General features: G+C 44.5%; 1 protein-coding gene across 1 annotated transcript in view; it reads left to right on the forward strand.

The window, feature by feature from the left end:
* MOSPD2 (motile sperm domain containing 2) overlaps positions 1–17,568 on the forward strand; it is a 501,534-nt gene that overhangs the window by 307,818 nt on the left and 176,148 nt on the right. Inside the window, exon 11 of the mRNA XM_086934358.1 lies at positions 9,879–9,975. Within this exon, the coding sequence (XP_086790484.1) occupies positions 9,879–9,975 (97 nt within the window). The remainder of the gene's footprint in view (positions 1–9,878; positions 9,976–17,568) is intronic.

The raw sequence follows: 17,568 nt of genomic DNA on the forward strand, positions 1-17,568 counted from the left end.
GGCCACTGTGGCCTGACAAAAATCAGGCCTAACAAAAAACGAACATTGCTTAGCTGTTGCTTTATTCTCATGTCTAGCTAAAGAGTATATCTCCTCTCTGGCAAGAAAATTATTGAAACATAATAAGATTGTCCGGGGGTATTCACCCTCCCCCTGACGAGTTTTCTTGGCAGAGAAGGGAAATCGGTGTGCTCTTTGTACTTCTCTTGCCCAATCCCATGCTCTCAACTCGGGAAAGGCCTCTGTTAGTACCTCAACAATAAATTTCCTAGTATCTCCCCCCTCTTTTTTCTCAGGTATTCCTAAAAAGCGTATATTATTTCTGCGGGCCTGGTTCTCCAAGCCCGTTAATTTATAAGAAAGATCGTCCCTATGAGCTTTAACTAGCTCAAGTTCTTGCTTCTGTAAAACCGATTCTTCTTCCAGAGCCAAGATCCTTGCCTCTGTTTCAGTCACTCTATCAGCTGTTTCAGTACATATTTTAATTGCTCAACAAACAGCATTCTTCATTTTCGAGCAAGTTGCTTGAGTACGTAGGTTTTCCGCTTTGCTTTCAGAACGGTGAGCCATCATTGTGTTGTAAATGGTAGTTAAGGTAATTTCTGTACTAGTCTCCAAAGTCTTTCCATTGTCTTCGGCATCCAAACCGATTACGGGAATAGTTCCACCCTCCATTGATGAGCTTACTGTGCCCCGTTATTCGTCTTAGGATCTTCTGGGCATGAATCTATATTTTTAGAACCAGAACGCTGCAAGCCTCTTTTTCTGCGTCTTCTAACAGTCGAAACACTGAGATTGGGTGAAGTAGACTTAGCTCTCAGGTCTTCTCCCTCAGCCGAACTACTTTCAGCACCATAGTCGGCCCAATCTTTACTAATATTAGTGCTGTCGTCTGAAGTATGGTCTGATAAGGAAAAAAAGTTCTCCCCTGCCTCCTGCAAAGCTTGAACATCCTGCGCTGGATTAGTGCCTGCAGAAGTAGACTCTATTACAACATTCAGCCCCTGAATTGGAAGATCAGACCTATCCACAATGGATGGTTCACTCTGCTCACCGCTCTGTACTCCATCTCCCATAATGCCCCTAACTTCTTCTATTGTCTTCTGAATTCCTACAGCACTCAGGCTTGAAGCAGTCTCTCCGTCAGGGTTATTCTGCAACATTGTTACTTCCCCCTGAGTTAGTGTTTTTAGTCTTAACAGATTTATTCTCAAGTAAGCCTGAAATTGTAAGAGTTCCTTGTTTCAAATTCTGTGAAAATTAGGATTTTTTTTTTTTTTAGAAGAAACGCACCCCCCAGTGCCATTTGCGCTCTCACCTTCTGGGTTTTTGGCGTTCACGACTTGTTCCAATATTCCCTCTGTAGTCCGCTGCTTCAATTTGCCGCTCCGGGTGAGAACCTTCGTTTGAGTTTTTAGAGGCATTTTCTTCCTGCGAGTGCCCCCGTGGCCCCGCACAACCGCACTTCGAAAGCCAACCAAAATTGCCGGAAAATGCCACAGCGGGATATGCCGCAGAGGGAAGAACAGGTCAATCAACATTCACCGCTATGCTACAGGCGGCAGTGAGATTCAGTAAAATTAATGCAGCTCTGCCACCTTTGTCAACTACTCCTTTTAGTTCCTCTTTGCTTTCCTGCACTCTTTCTTTGTCCTACTTCCTTTACTCCTATCCCCTCTCACCTGAATCCTTCCCCGTGCCCGCTACACCTCCTAGCCCCCTGTCCTTTTGTGCCCTTTGACTAAGCACTCCTTCTCCCCTTGTTGGGGAAAGAGCCAATATTTCGACTCTGGAGTCTCAGAGAACCCGCTGAGAGTCCAGAGCGCCTAGGGAGCCACTCACAGTTGAGGTATGTTATGGCACCCCTTGCCAAAGCACTCCCTCTCCCCTTTTTGGGGAAGGATCCAGTATGTAGGCCTTGGAGTCTCAGAGACCCCTCTAAGAGAGTCCACTGCGTATAGGGAGCATCTCGCAACAGAGATGGGGAAATGATACCACTTCCCCTGGGATCACAGCTTACTGGACTTTGGACGCAGCTCTGACTCGTCTACCAGTTCAGTTCAGAAAACTTTATTTCGGCCGAAACGGCCTTAAAAGCACAGATTCATAAAACATACATTAAAATATGCAGAGAGAAAGCATGGTTATAACAACATTTCATGGGAACAAACACAGAAAATTAAGAGCTAGGAGTTGACCCCCCCGCTGCATCTAAACATGATGTAGTACCTCATATTTTTCCAGAAGGTGATTGCACAATAGATTTCATAAAGTGCTTGGTGCGTAGTGCAATAAATAAATAAATAAATATTCTAGGTTAAGAAGTTCATGAGAAAAAGGAGAATACAACCCTTCCATGCGGTAGTAACAAAACCCTTAGTCACGGTAGGTTATACAGATTATGAAGTAGCATTGTTCCAGAGGGGCCCATCTGCCTCCCTGACAAGTTTCAAGAGAGCCCTTCCAGTGTTGCACATAGAGAACAAAAATCCTGCTACAGAGAAGACAATCGGAATACTTAAATCTGACTTCAATATCCGAAAGGCATCTATATAATATCTACTACCTATATTCCTACAGATCTGGACTAGCCACCTTTTCCTGGCTTTTTGGTAGCCAGTAAAAGCAATGAAAACGTGTAACACCGTTTCTCAGGAAAATCACATGCGGGGCAGTGGGTCATAGTCTGGTTTTTCCATTTAGCTGTGAAACATTTAAGCGGTAAGACCCCATACCTAAATTGTAGAAAAAGCTTTCTTGCCTCCACAGGAGTAATTAAATCTAAAACTGCCTCATAACAGGATTTTTCTTTTATTTCTAAGAAGGCTAAAGTGAGCTTGCCAGTAATGGAGCTAGAGCTGAGTTGAGCCATTCTAGAGTCCTCATATCTAGTCTTCAACTCTTTCCTTGACAATTCGAAACCGGCTCGGGCAGGTTCGGACCACCATTCACCCAACCCCATATTGGTTAGGGTGAGTTTGATGTAATCAAACCAGGGAATTTTTGCGGCGCCCGGTAACACCATAACTTCCCTTAATTCCTCTCTGTATACTGTAAGTTCTGGGGTGGTCCACAAGCGCCGCCAGAACATTGGCGTTTTCAGACCAAATAAATCTGTGATTGACACCACTCCTACATCCAAGCGCAGCGGAACCAATGGGGTGCTTATGGGTAACCTAAATAGTTGTCTAAGGTATTGGTTTTCCACCTTTACCAAGGACTCAAATTTTGAGTGGCCCCATAGCTCGGCACCATATATTGCTCCACCTCGTGCTTGTATCTTGTATATTTCTAGTGCCGGGCTAACCGCTCTCTTATCAGACCTGCTATAAACCTTCATGATTCCCCCTGTAGATTGAGCTAGTTTTAGTGTTGACTTTTTAATGTGGGCCCCCAATCCATATCATCAGTTATGGTAATGCCTAAGTATATAAATGATGCAACTCTCTCCAAAGGTTTGCCGCTTAGAGCGGGGTTTGGGCGTGTACTTCTAGGACTGTTAAACGCCATAAATTTTGTTTTCTGAAGGTTTATTTCTAGACCACTATCCTTACAGAAAAGTTCAAATCTGTCTAAACCCTTTGGATCCCCATTGGGGATTTTGAAATCAACAGAGTGTCGTCGGCAAACATCATTGCTGATATACGACGGGAGGCTAATTTAGGGGCATCTAGGTCTTTTGCAGTTTATAAGGCATTAATCAGCCCGTTAATATAGAGGCTAAAGGACACAGCCCTGGCGTACGCCGCGTTTGACTGGTATGGGGGCGGTGAGTTTTCCTTCTCTGCCATGTCTTATTTGGGCAAAATTGTCTTGGTGGAGACGCCTAAAAAGTTCGACTAGATATGGCGGAACACCCATTGATCCAGGGACTAACCAAAGTTTTTCCTGTGGCACCAGATCGAATGCCGACCTTAAGTTGACGAATATTAGGTATAGGCTGCCCCCCTCTAGACTAACAGTTTTCCAATACAGTAGCTGTAGTCTTAGGACTTGATCAAGGGTCGACCGCTTTTCCCTAAATCCAGCCTGGAAACAAGATAATACCTCGTTTTCCCCATCCAGGATTGTAGCCTGGCTAACAGTACTCTTGCAAAATTGTTTTGGGGTATGTCTATAAGACTGATTGGCCTGTAGTTGGTTGGAAGGAGTGGAGAACCTTTTTTGAAGATGGGAATTATCTCAGCTCCCAACCAGCTAGAGGGTATCTTAATACCACCCAATATGGCATTGAAGAGGACACAAAGGTATGGAATCCATATCGATACCTCGCTCCTATATAAGTCCCCTGGAATCTTGTCCAAGCCTGGAGCTTTACCGGGTGCTATTTTTGCCAGCGCGAACTCTATTTCCTTTGAACTTATACTTAAGGATGTATCATTTACTTGGAAGGATATGGCTGTCCCAGTACTTTCGGGAGAGACTACTCCCACTTGGCAGCTAGCAGAAGGGGCTCGCTCAGGACTATTTTCTTCCACATAGAGGGATTCAAAATGCTCCCTCCATACCGCTTCAGCCAGGTTCGGTTCAACTGCCTCTTTCGGGGCAGATGAGCCTGTGTTTACAATGCCCCAGAACACCCTCATATCTCTCTCCCCGAGAGCTGTTTTCAGCGAATCCCAGGTTTCCCTTTCCCATCTTTGTTTAGCTTCTCTAAGTGCTAATTTATATGCCTTCCTTGAGTTTTGATTATCTCGCGGTTATTGGCTTTAATTGAGAATATGAGTGTTCTTTTGGCCTTACGGCATGAACTATTGATCCATGGGTGAAATGATGGCTTAAAGGGTCTCATAGTTTTGTTGGGAAAACAAAATTCAGAGCGACTTCTCTTAGCTTCGCGTAGTTGGTCTCTACCGCTTCCAGGGTGGTAGCATCTCTAAGGTGCATGTTCATATCAGACATCTCTTCAAGCTCAGGAATGAGTGCATGGTAGAGACTGCTCATCCTATCCTGTGATTGAAAGAAGTCAGTCCACCGACCTTTCCTCCTGCAGTTGGTGATAGTCTGCCTCGAATCGAGTGGGGTTGTGGGAGACTCATTGGTCGGGTTCAGAGATTTTAGTTCTAATGAAAGCGCATGCTGGTCACTATCTGTTCGAGTTATTATTTTAAAATCAATCATCATATTCCGAAAGTTACAGTTAATTTGAATATAATCTAATAAAAACCCCGTTCTTTGCTATAAAATGTGTAACCGTCTGATGTATCGGAAACTGACCGTCTGTTACACGCCCTTAGGGAATGTTTTAAAGCCAGACAGGTCAGCGCATCACCAGGGGGGTCCATTTTTTGACTTTGGGACATCTAGTCTCCGGTATTTCCAATGATCTGTCCTCATCATATGAATCTACCGAATACAAACCCTCAAGTGGTTCAAAATGGCAGTTTAGATCCCCGCCAATTAGCTCCACGTGATTTGGTTCAATAGAGCATAAAAATGTAGACAAGTCATCTATCGTACTAGATTCTTTCCCTCTGGAAGTAGGTCTGGAGTATAGATTTTTTAAGACAACTGGTGGCTTGTTAGGGAACCGCAGTTGGACACACAGAATATCTAAGGAACCTGTATCAATGTGTACGGCCCGGCATCCAAGATGCAATCCTATCCATGTGATAAGGCCCCCCGATGATCTCCCCAGACCCCCAGTTGTTGCAGGAATACTAAAAGATGCGTAACCTGGATTTATTATCTCCCCTCTTGCCCAGGTTTCTTGAAACATACAGACCTCAAATTGATTAATAAAAATACCCAATATGGGTCGTTCAGTTTATTACATATACCCGCTATGTTCCATGACAAAACCCGGGTAATCTGGCTACTGCGAGTGGTGTTCTTTGAGGAGAGGAGGTTAGTCAATATTTGTTGTTGTCCACTATCATCGCTCCCCATGGGCCCTTTAGATGTTGAACAGTTGGGATTTCCATGTTGGGCATGCTCACTTACAGATTGTGTATTACTCCTACCACTAGAGCCGCACATGCATCCAGTAGTTACACCCTCCTCTCTACAGAGATCTGCCTCTTTGCCCTCAATCTTCAGTTTTAAGAAGAGTTCACATGCACCCTCTTCATTACATGAGGCTGCTTCTTTTAGTCAGTCAACGCCTTCTAAGGGGCTGAATCTATTTTCGACAGGGATATTAAAATCAAATGGGTTTAGCCAATGTGGACTTTGGTTAGATGGTTTGCAGTTTTTCAGACTGTTAGTGAACTGTCACCACCCCATCCCTTGCAATTGGTCATACAGTTGTGGCCTATTTGGTGGATAAAAGTAACCCAGAGGAAGCAATTGAATTCCGCCCCTGGTTCTCCTGAGCTCTGGGCTAAGGACTCTGTGTTATATATGAGTTTCTACTAGTCTACTGGTTTGTGTCCCCGTCACCCCTCCCTCCTCTTTCCATGCTGTGTCTCTCACCCTCCCCTCCTCCATTCTCTGTCTACCTCCCCTGCTCTTACCCCCTCCTCCCCTGAATTTCTCCCCTTGCCTGCTTTTACCCTTACATATATGTCCTTTTTGTACGTCTCGCACTTACTTCTCACTATGTTGCCAGGCTCTAATAACTGTGTAACCTTTGTAACAATGTAACCTGCAATTATGGTCTGATACTCATGTAAAGTGCTCTGATACCTCGTGGTCTAGCCAGCGCTATATAAAACCTTTCAAATAAATAAAATAAATAAAAAAGAATTAAACCAGGAATTGGTTTTAGCTGATGTCCTTGCTGGCTTGAAATCCTTCTCATAGATCTCCTAGAGCTTTGTAAAACAGTTGTTATGACTAACTAAAAGAAGTTCACTATTATCTAGTTTGTTAACTACTGGACTTATTGTAGAAGATAAGATATCATACATTTTTACAATTACATCTTCTGAGGCAGCAATAGCGTTCCACTTTAGGGCCCTCCCAGAGTTAGAGACTTCAAGCTCAGCTCAACCTGGGTCATTTCTCGGCACCTCTTTCCATACCCCAGGTCCAACATAAGAGGGAAAGTACCACTTTTAAGTCGGAAGGATTACCATTTCAGTCCAAAACTCCAAAGCTGTATTGTCAAGGAGGATATAATTAATTCTACTCCTATAATTGAGTCTGTGAAAGGTCGGAGGCAGTGACGCATCTGGTTTTGTATTGCCATTACAAGCTCTCGGCACATGCGACAAGCAGTTACTGCTTACTTGCAGGGCAGTGGCAGATAATCGGGCAATAGGTGACACCTATATAGAGGGATGCTTCAAGATGAACCCTCTTCAGCTATTAGTTCTGATAAGCATGCACTAGACTCAAATGTAACGTTAAAATCCTCCTGCTTTGATGATGATGATGTGCGACTTGTCATAACTGTTAATAAAACTGTCCAAAATCTCTAAAGTTGGGGAAGGTACTTTAAAAGACGTGGACCTGTTATAAACAAGAATAACTAGCCAGTACTTCCCACCAGGCTCAGCAACCTCTAGCCCCACTATGGTCGGGACTGTACTGAAATCGCTTGTTTGCCCCCTCAATGTAGTTTTGACCATATTAATAGGCCACCAGAAGGGAGGCCAGCCACTGACCAGGTGGCGAATTTGAAGTAGCTTGGAAATCTGTCCCAGTGCTCACTTTCTGTGGCCCATGTCCTCTGGAGAACTCAGGTCAAATCCATCAATACCAGCACCCCAGACATTTGTTATCAATTTTACCCTTATGACACAGAACGTTTCCGCAAAATCTCATTGCCAAAAGACATTGATGCTCTATCTCACGTTCTCAGTGAGTCATTCATGGATGTCCCTCTACCATTTGAAACGAAGCCCTATTAAGACAGAATTTCTCCTCATTTCACCAACCAACCTTGGCTTGCTGGTGCAAAGTTGGTTTAGGGAAACACCAATTCTTAATGCAACCCAAACCTTGTCGACTTTGCTAAATCCCTATGCTACACCCTGGACAAAACATTTTCAACCTAGTAAAGGGAGCTAATTTCCAACTTAAGCTATCCAAAGGATTCATGCCGGATCTTGAATTAAAGCACGCTATCCAAGCCCTATTACTACCAAGGTTAGAATATGGAAATTCCCTAATAGAAGGGATTCCCAAACTACACCTGGCTCCCCTCAAGGCTGCATTACATATGGCTGCTAGACTAGTCCCAGGACCCCGGAAATCTGACCCTATCCTTAACACTGAAATCTGGTTCCCACTGAAGCAAGGTGTGTATAAAAACGGGTATTCATATTTCAAACGATTTCATGCTGAAACACCAACATAGAAAACTTTAGACTTGAGGAGGTCAACAGCCACAAAGTAAATGTAAATGTAGTATACTTGTAAAGCGCACAGCTGCCCCAGCAACGGGGCGTCCCGGTGCTGTATAACGCTGTGGAACCCTTCCTAGCTCTCCCTGTGAGATGCCCCTCCTGGGCACCTCCAAGGTGAAGCCAGGCATCCCAGTGTTGTTGGGGCCGTTGTGGAGATTAAGCAATCTATTGCCCAGAGTTGCAGCGTGGGACCCATGATTAGAGTAGGCGTCAAGGCGAGAATTATCGAGTCCGCGGACATTGAGCCCAAGACCCTGCTGCGTCGGGACCTGAACCCTTGTCCCGGGCCTGATCTCTGCTTCAGAGTCTGCCGCTCTAACCACCACCTTCAAGTAGATCTAACTTAGCCCCATTAAATGGACTCCACTCATGATGGCTACAGACCATGGCTACAGTCCCACATCCCTTCTCAAAGAAAACCTGTATCTTGACCTCAGACGTTGATCGTGCCAATGGCCATAGAGTTGACTATCAGGTATGTGTGTTTTCTTTTAGCCATGAAAGGGAAGGCTGTGTATAAGAAGACCCTGCCCACGTGGATATACCTCTGAAATAATGTCTGCTTATGCACAGACCAAGAAACAGCTGCTGAAAGGTCTGGGAGTCCATTCCACTAGGGCCAAGGCTGCTACCACTACATTGACACACAGAGTGCCTGTCTTTGAAATCGACCAGGCTGCATCATGGAACGCACGGCATATGTTCATGAAGTACTACTTTCTGAAAGCCAGATCCAATGGGAAGGACATTTCACCCACTCAGACCTGCAAGACATTTTGGTCTGATGGTCTGAGCCACTCCGCAGACCCTCTAAATATAAAGGTACTACTTTGCTGTTTGTTCTAAGGTCAGGAATCTGTAGTTAGAAACATCCATCATAAATGACAAGGTACTTACCTTCAGGTATATCCTTTCTAGTGATTACTCTAACTGCAGATTCCCCACTGTCCTCCCACTGCCCAGTTCTGTGGGTTGGCCTCTTTTTAATGCCTATAAAAGGTCCCAATTACTATGCAGCACACTGGTACCAGTAATTGGTCACACTCTGTGCCGGAGGGTGCGTAATGGGAAAAGACAAGAAACTGACAGTACATCGGTGGTGCTTATATGTGTGGTGGTGTGGAGTCTGGGTGAAGTTGCACAGTGCCACCTATCAGCTTTCAGAGTTTTGTTATGGAAAAAGCATTCCAAAACCAGTCTGGCTCCTGGGGAGTTTGGTAAGGTGAGAAATCTGTGGTTAGATAGAGTATCCACCAGAAAAAGGGTTACTGAAAAGAAGTACCTTGTTTTTTAATGCCCGCTTTATGTTCATTTACAAACTACCCAACCACTGTTCTTCTGTTTTATTATTTAGGAGAGGTATCCCAAGAATATTCTTTTGTGTCTTCGCTCGCCTCAGTCTGACATGAATTAGCATAGGATATGTTCAGGGTGTGTGGGAGAGCTAAGAAATGTGCAAAGCATATTTCATTGTTTACCTAGGTTAGATGTTGATTTTATTATTAGAACTCTGCTTTAATTGGTTCTATAGTTAACAATGTTTGCTGTATAATGGACTGCATTGTTTCATTCTTTTTCTAACAGCCCAGCAGAAGAGTTGCATTTTGGATCTAAAGACAGTGGAGAAAGAAAATGCTCGATACTTCTTTCTAATGTAATGAAAAATCCAGTGGCCTTTAAGGTAAATAGGATGAATACTAATATGTTTGTTTTACAACTCAGTAATAGGAAAACAAAATAACAGGGCTGTATTTTTCATGTCTGTATAATCATGAATGTTTTACAACACTAATAAATAATGGACAGTATAATTGATTAAATATACATTTATAAAATGCAGGTGTTCTAATGACTATATTTATAGTTATTAAAAGGTACAGCGTGATTTGATACAAAAAGGATTAGCTTGTATTTTCTCAATATGTTCATTAACAGAAGAAAAGCAGCTCAATTCCTATCACAGGACCATTATCGTTCTTTATAGCGGAAATATCGGTGACTGTGACAATGTAGTCATTTATTGGTGGTAATATAAGAAGAGCCATTGATCGTCATTATAATTTAGAGGTATTTGTGCTAGTCCTGAGCTTCTGATTCTCTCTAGTCTGACTATTCCCATGATTCCAGTTCTGGGTTGATACCAAAAGAATCACAAGTCTGTTAAAGCTATTTGTAACCTGTCTTGGACCATCGCTGTCATTTCTTGTATATTAAAGGAAATACTCAACGGTGGAGGATTAAGAGCTTTCTAAAACTGAACTATAGCATTTGTGTAGCTAATTTCCCCATGGGTGTTGTTGGTAGATATAGACCCTCTTGCCCAGTGTAACTTAACAACAGAACCATTGGCTTTAAGGGAAGTGGAAAAAATAATGTTGCAAATGGGTTCCTCCCATGTAGTACACCAGGATTTTTTATTTTTGATCATCCGGTTTTTGGACCTTTGTTGTAGGTGAGTCAATCTACCGACCCTGCATAATAATTGGACTGCACATTTTTACTGCCAGTGTTTCCCTTTTAAGATAAGGCCACTCTGATGCAGCTAGGGTAAGGCACACTGGGCTGGTTATGTGTGAACATATTTGCAGATGTGTGGTGACTGCACATGTGAGACTACCATTGTTCTCAGCCCGGTAATTGTGCACAAGTAGCCTGGTGCAGAAGGGGCCCTGTCAGGGTGTGTGCTGACCTGTGGTGGGACCTGTAGTATTAGTGGGTTTTCATAGATAGATCAGTAGGGTTACTGGATTATCTTTAGTTTCACAGTGTTATATACCTAGGTGACATCTGTCTAAAAGTGCAGTTTCGCTCCACTTAGGACTAAACAGTCCAGCAAGGTGTCAAATTGGGTGAAACATGCATACCAAGTTTGAATAAGCAGGTTTTAATAACATGCATGTGCCTCTTATGGGTCATCCAGAAAAGTCATATTTCTCTGGCTCATGTCAGAATCAGATTCCAAGCATTTTGTCCCTCTCCTGGGCCAAGTTAATTATTCTGCTCTCCAGCAGAGGGAAGAAAGGCCTCCCTATACAAAGGGGAAAGGAGCAATTATTTGTGCTTGACTCCGTTCCTTATAAGGAACGTTCCTTATATGGAAGGAGTGGAAAGGAAAATCTGCATCTGGTAATTGGTGTCACCCGGCACCTGGGCTGTGTCAGCCTAGGCCCTGTTAACAAAGGAGGAAGCCCAGACATTTGGAGCCAAACACCGAGGAGAGGCGGGGGATTGATGTTTTGGTGAGAAGGTAGTCGGCAGGGATGTCAGCTAGGGGTGTGTAGTATCGGGTTCCCAAGGCCTACATGCTCCAAAGATAACCCACTTACATTGAAAGAACTGTTGGCACGGAAGCTGAAAAATTCAAAGAACAAGTTTATTAAGACCCCATGGGGTGGTGGTACATTCCTACAGCACCCTTCGGTAATGCAAGAAGTATCACACCGAACATCGGTGTGACCCGTTCTTTTATACAATTTGCAGGTAATAAAAGATAGGCGGTACAGAGTTACAGAGCGATATGTACATATATGGTCATTTTGTGGAACACAGCCAGCTCATTGGAGGGGTTACAACCCCGCTGGTCAGTTTGGCGGCACATTCCTGAAGGACGACTGGTCAGTGGGGACTGCGCATGCACAGGCTTGACCATTACTAAAAATAGCCTGTTGCTGGGCAAACTCAAGTGGTCAGTGGCACGGACAACGGACTAAAGGGCACGCTAGCCACGAGGCCGCTCATGATCTAAGATGGCCGCCGTAACACACAAGATGGCGCTTCCAAATATAGCTAAGTTAAGCGGGGAAAACGTGTAGCATAGCTAAGCGCTAACCCGGCCATTGTCCAATTACGACAGACGACCCTTTTAGCGTTTAGCTGAAGCTACCTCATAGTGAACATAATCAGGGTGTTCATCTTCAATATCAATTAGCATTATTTGAGCTACTTCTTTATGAAGCATCATTTTATCGTGAGCAAGAGCTCGTCTTGATGGTATGCAAGCCGATAAGCACATGGAACATAAAGCTGGGCCACATTGTATACATAAACATACAAAAAAACAATATCCCAACAATGATACATAGGATCGTTAGCAGTTTCCAGCCCCAAGTGGTAAGCATTGACCAGAACCACCCTGAGAGAGTCCAAGTTCCATTGTCTGGGTGTATTTCGGCAGCTATCTTATGCAATTTCGAAATAGCATCATAAACAGATGGTGAATTATCTGGTACGTATACACAGCAGCCACTTCCGATGATTCTACATGCCCCCCCACGGTCAGCTAGAACCACATCTAGAACCATTCTGTTCTGGAGCGTACCAATCCTAGAAATCTGAAGTTCTTCGGTAATATTTCCTAGTGCAATAGCAGTATCATTGGCTACAGCCTCAACAACACGGGTCAGTCGTCGTATTTTTTGACTATTCAAAGCAGCCCCCACAAAGGAAAACAGTCCCAAATTGAAGTCCACATATTGTTGTAAAGCAGTATCAGTCTGATCTATGTCATCCAAAACGACAGTACGCTTAACACGATTCAACACGAAATCGTGATAAAGGACATAATCATTATGATACATTGGCGGGGCGATGAATACAGGGGGTAATACAAAGGATACATAACAAGTGCCTAACCATCCCAACGGGAGCTGATGATAACCCTTTGTTCCACAGATAAAATAAGTATTGCGAGATGCTACAAACGATATGCCATTTGGGCTGTCAAATGTAAGTGTAGTGTTACATTCACTTTTCCCCACCGGAATTGTGCCTTTATTACGTATACACAAATCAGCTTTAGTGGCAATAACATTAATAACATGTGAGCTGGATACATTGATATTCCTCTGATTGCTGTAAACACGTGGGGCAGACGCATTATCGGGGCGGTACTCCTCCCATTCAAATCGAGTACCCTCAGCTCGTGGATACCCATCCCGGTCATGGTAGCAAATTTTATTCAAACGGAAAAGCAGCCCCCCTTTTGTTGGCCATCTCAAAGTGAAGAGAAGAGTGTACCAGGCATTACAGGATCCATTATGTGAAAACGGGAGTGGAATGAGTGGAGTGCCCCCTTTCTTCTGGTGCCCAGGCAACATCCCACACACCCAACAATTAGACGTATTTGTCATGTTATGCGTATGATGCAGGATCTGAATAAAGCTATTGTTCAAATAAGTCTGTCGGTGCCGTTCTTCATGATAGGGTAGGGTGAAGTGAAAATGTTCAGATGGAGCCGGGGTAGTCGGCAGCAAATGTTCACGTGCAGGCACCACGAGTTCAACTACCCAAGCTATCACTGCTATTACCACAATTGTCAAAACGAAAAGGATGGCACCAAGTATTCTTTTATCTCGTGATGCAGAAGACGCCATAGTTCAAAAAGTTCCTAATGTCTCAAATAGTTCAAAAGTTCACAAAGTCTCAAATGTACATATGTATATACCTAAAAAAGAAAAATACGGTGCTGAGCTCCGAGGTAGCCGTTGTTTTCTTCTCCGGGGTCAAGACGGGTGTCGCTACTCTTGGCAGAACTTATCCCCCCCCCTTGAGATTCCCGGCTTCCGTTTCACAAACCCCAGAGCGGTAACCAACCAGTCTCGAAAACCAAAAAAAATCTTCTTATCGTGGCCACAGATTATAGCGCTCTCGTCCAGAAACAGTGTGGTCCGGGAAGGCTCCCTCAACTTCGGCCGATGTCACAGCTGGACTCTTTTCTTTCTCCAAAATCTCCTTATAGTCGGTCAACACAGCCGGATTCACCAGATCAGGAGAGACACGACGGCAGTGGGTTGAGTGCACCCACCGCTTTCTGTTGGTCACTCGTACAGCTGTTCGAGTCGCCAGGAGGACCTGCTCGGGGCCACGCCACCTCGGTTCCAAGCTGTTCGCCCTCTCAAACGACTTTATCATCACAAAGTCGCCAGGATGAAGATTGTGGGCCTCTCCAGTAGAGTTGTCAGGGAGCGCTTCTCGAACCTGTTGATGAATAGAAAGCAAATCATTTGTTAATCGTGCCAAATAATCGTTCATCAATATACAAGGCACATCATGTATCAATCGCGGCGTGGGCACTCCCCAAATATTCATAGGCCGTCCAAACACCACCTCATACGGTGTGAGGCCAGTTCTCGAATGAGGCACTGATCTGAGAGAGAGCAATGCTAGCGGTAAGGCATCCGGCCACTTCAATGTCGTGGACGCCACAATTTTAGCCAGTTTGAGTTTCAACGTGGCATTGTACCGCTCAACAAGACCTGCCGACTGAGGGTGGAATACAGCATGAAACTTCTGCTGAATTCCCAAACCCTTCAACACATACTCCACAATTTTCCCAACGAAATGAGGCCCATTATCGCTCCACAGATATTTGCAAACTCCAAATCGAGGGAAGAACTCCTTAAGCAACACCTTAGCTGTTGTCAGAGCTGTATTGTCTTTCGTGGGGAAAGCCTCAACCCATTTGCTAAAAGCACATACCACCACTAAGACATACTTCAGGTTGTTGCAACGCTCAAGCTGGATATAATCCATTTGGAGTACCTCGAATGGTGCAGAAGGTGGAACGAACCCTCCTTTCGGAGTATGGGTCCCCTTTGCAGGATTGTGCTGCAAACATATCAGGCAGGTCTGCACTACTCTCTTGGCAGTATTTCCAATCTCGGGATGCTCCCAAACTCGTGTTAACAGTCGAGTGATTGCAAGAGCCCCCACGTGCGCCAACCCATGTGTCATCTGGACCATCGCTTGCAAGTAAGCTGCGGGTAATTTCCATCTCTCCATGTCCTTGCTTCTCCAACAACCTTCATCATCTAGCACCCCATCTGCTGCCCATGCCGCAAGTTCTGATTCAGTAGCTGATTTCTGAATATCTAGTATCTCTGCTCTAGCATCATACCATCGCTCAGCCTGTGATTGTGTCACATACATGGGGGAGTCAGTTCGAGACATAGCCGTTTGTCTCGCTATGCTGTCCGCAAAGGCATTTCCCTGACCCACTTTATCAGTGATCTTTTTATGGGCACTACATTTTATTATCGCTACTTTCTTTGGACAAAGCAACGCGTTTAGGAGATCACGCACTAGTTCTCCGTGCATAATGTGTACTCCATGGGAAGTCAGAAACCCACGTTCTTTCCAGAGTAGCCCGAAGTCATGTGCTACTCCGAAGGCGTACCGGCTGTCTGTGTATATGTTCACACATAGGCCAGCACTCAATTCGCAGGCTCTTGTCAAGGCTATCCGCTCTGCTGCCTGAGCCGATTTCTGTGGTATTCTAGCTGTTTCTATCACTGTCTTAAGTGTCGTGATCGCATAGGCTGCGGAAGTCGTACCATCTGGTAGCCTCAAACACGATCCATCAACCCACAGTTCCCCATCCACATCTGGAAGTGGCATATCCTGTAAGTTGACACGACCCTTTGTCTGTTCCTCGGTCAGAAAAACACAGTCATGATGTTTTTCTTCCTGACCCTCCTCGACCGGATAGGGCAATAAAGTGGCAGGGTTCAGGGTAGCACATCTTTTCAGTGTGATATGTGGCGCCAAAAGTGTAAGCTCATATCCTGTTAACCGTGCACTCGTGAGATATTGGGTCTTTGTTTGATTTAACAGGGCATCTACTGCGTGGGGGACTAGCACCAACAATTTGTGCGATAACACTATTCCCTCACTCTGTCGTATAGCTACTGCTGTTGCTGCAACTGCTCGAAAACACCCAGGTAATCCTCGTGCTACAGGATCAAGAACCGCCGAGAAGTATGCACATGGCCTCTGTTTATCCCCGTGTGCTTGCACTAACACTGATAACGCGCACCCATCTTTCTCGTGAACATACAACGTGAAAATCTTCGTGTAATCTGGTGTACCTAACACGGGTGCAGAACAGAGGGCTTGTCTCAATTGTTCAAAAGCATTTTGGCATTCATCTGTCCATTCAAGAGGCATTGGTGTAGCTTTGGACAGTAACGCTAACAAGGGTTTTATAATGTGCGAAAACCCCATGATCCACTGTCTACAAAAGGACGTTAAACCTATGAAGGCACGTACATCTCTCTGCGTGCGGGGGACTGGTGTATCTAAAATTGCCTGAATTCGATCTGATGTTAATGCACGCCCCTCCTTAGACAAAAGATGACCGAGGCAGGTCACCTTGGGTCTACAGTATTGGAGCTTTTTCTTAGAAACCTTGTGGTTGTTCTGTGCCAGAAAAGAAAGCAAAGCAATCGTACTCTCCTCACATTGTGCATAAGAGTCTGCAGCAAGCAAAAGGTCATCCACATACTGGATAAGGACAACCCCAGACTGCAACTCAAAGGAATCAAGCTGTCTTTTCAGAGCCTGGCTGTAGATACTCGGGCTCTCAGTGTAACCTTGAGGAACACGACAATCTATACGATTTATTATTTAACGTGAAGCCAAACAAATATCTGCTATCAGGATGGACAGGGATAGAGAAGAACGCATTTTTCAAGTCAATAACACTAAAGGTTGTTGCCATCGGTGGCACCAGTGTCAGCAAAGTCGTAATGTCGGACACCACCGGATATTGGGGAATGACAATTTTGTTAATTTCTCTCAAATCAATAATAAACCGATAGACTTTGTCGTCAGTATCTCTCTTAAGGATCGGAAGAATAGGGCTGTTACAAACATTATAAGGAACCTCCTCCACCACTCCTGCAGCTATCAGATCTTGAACAATATGTGTCAGGGCAATTTCACCTTCCCTCGAAATCTTATACTGTGGCACCCGTGGCAGAGAGGCTCCCTCCTTCACAGTATTTTGAATAGGTGGAATACGCATCTCTCCCACATCCGTATCCGAGGTCGCCCATAACGTGTGCGGGAGAGAGGCCAAAGCTGGAGTATCTAATATAGTGCAAAACCTATCTGATTCAAGATAATTGTCATTCAGGATAACCCGCACTCCCTCAGGAGCGCACCGTATCGTCGCTCGAAAATATTTAAGCAAATCAATGCCCAGAATATTATCTGGTGTATGGGGCGATAGCAAAAATTGACCAAAACTAAAAAATTTGTCAAGACAAAGTGCAAGGGGTTTTGACAATGGGCTAGGGGAGGGTGTGCCATCAAACCCTACACATGTTATCATTTCGCCAGACAGGGGAGCCCTCGGAACCAAGTTTTTTGACAAAGCGCTACGAGTAGCTCCTGTGTCGACTAGAAATTGATCAGTAGAACCCAAAATGCCCGCTGTTACATATGGCCCTTTCTGATCTATCGGCACTTCAATTGATTCCGTACCCCATCCTAC

Source organism: Lissotriton vulgaris, chromosome 8 (assembly GCF_964263255.1).
Source record: "Lissotriton vulgaris chromosome 8, aLisVul1.2, whole genome shotgun sequence".
In the NCBI taxonomy this organism is placed as follows: Eukaryota; Metazoa; Chordata; class Amphibia; order Caudata; family Salamandridae; genus Lissotriton; species Lissotriton vulgaris.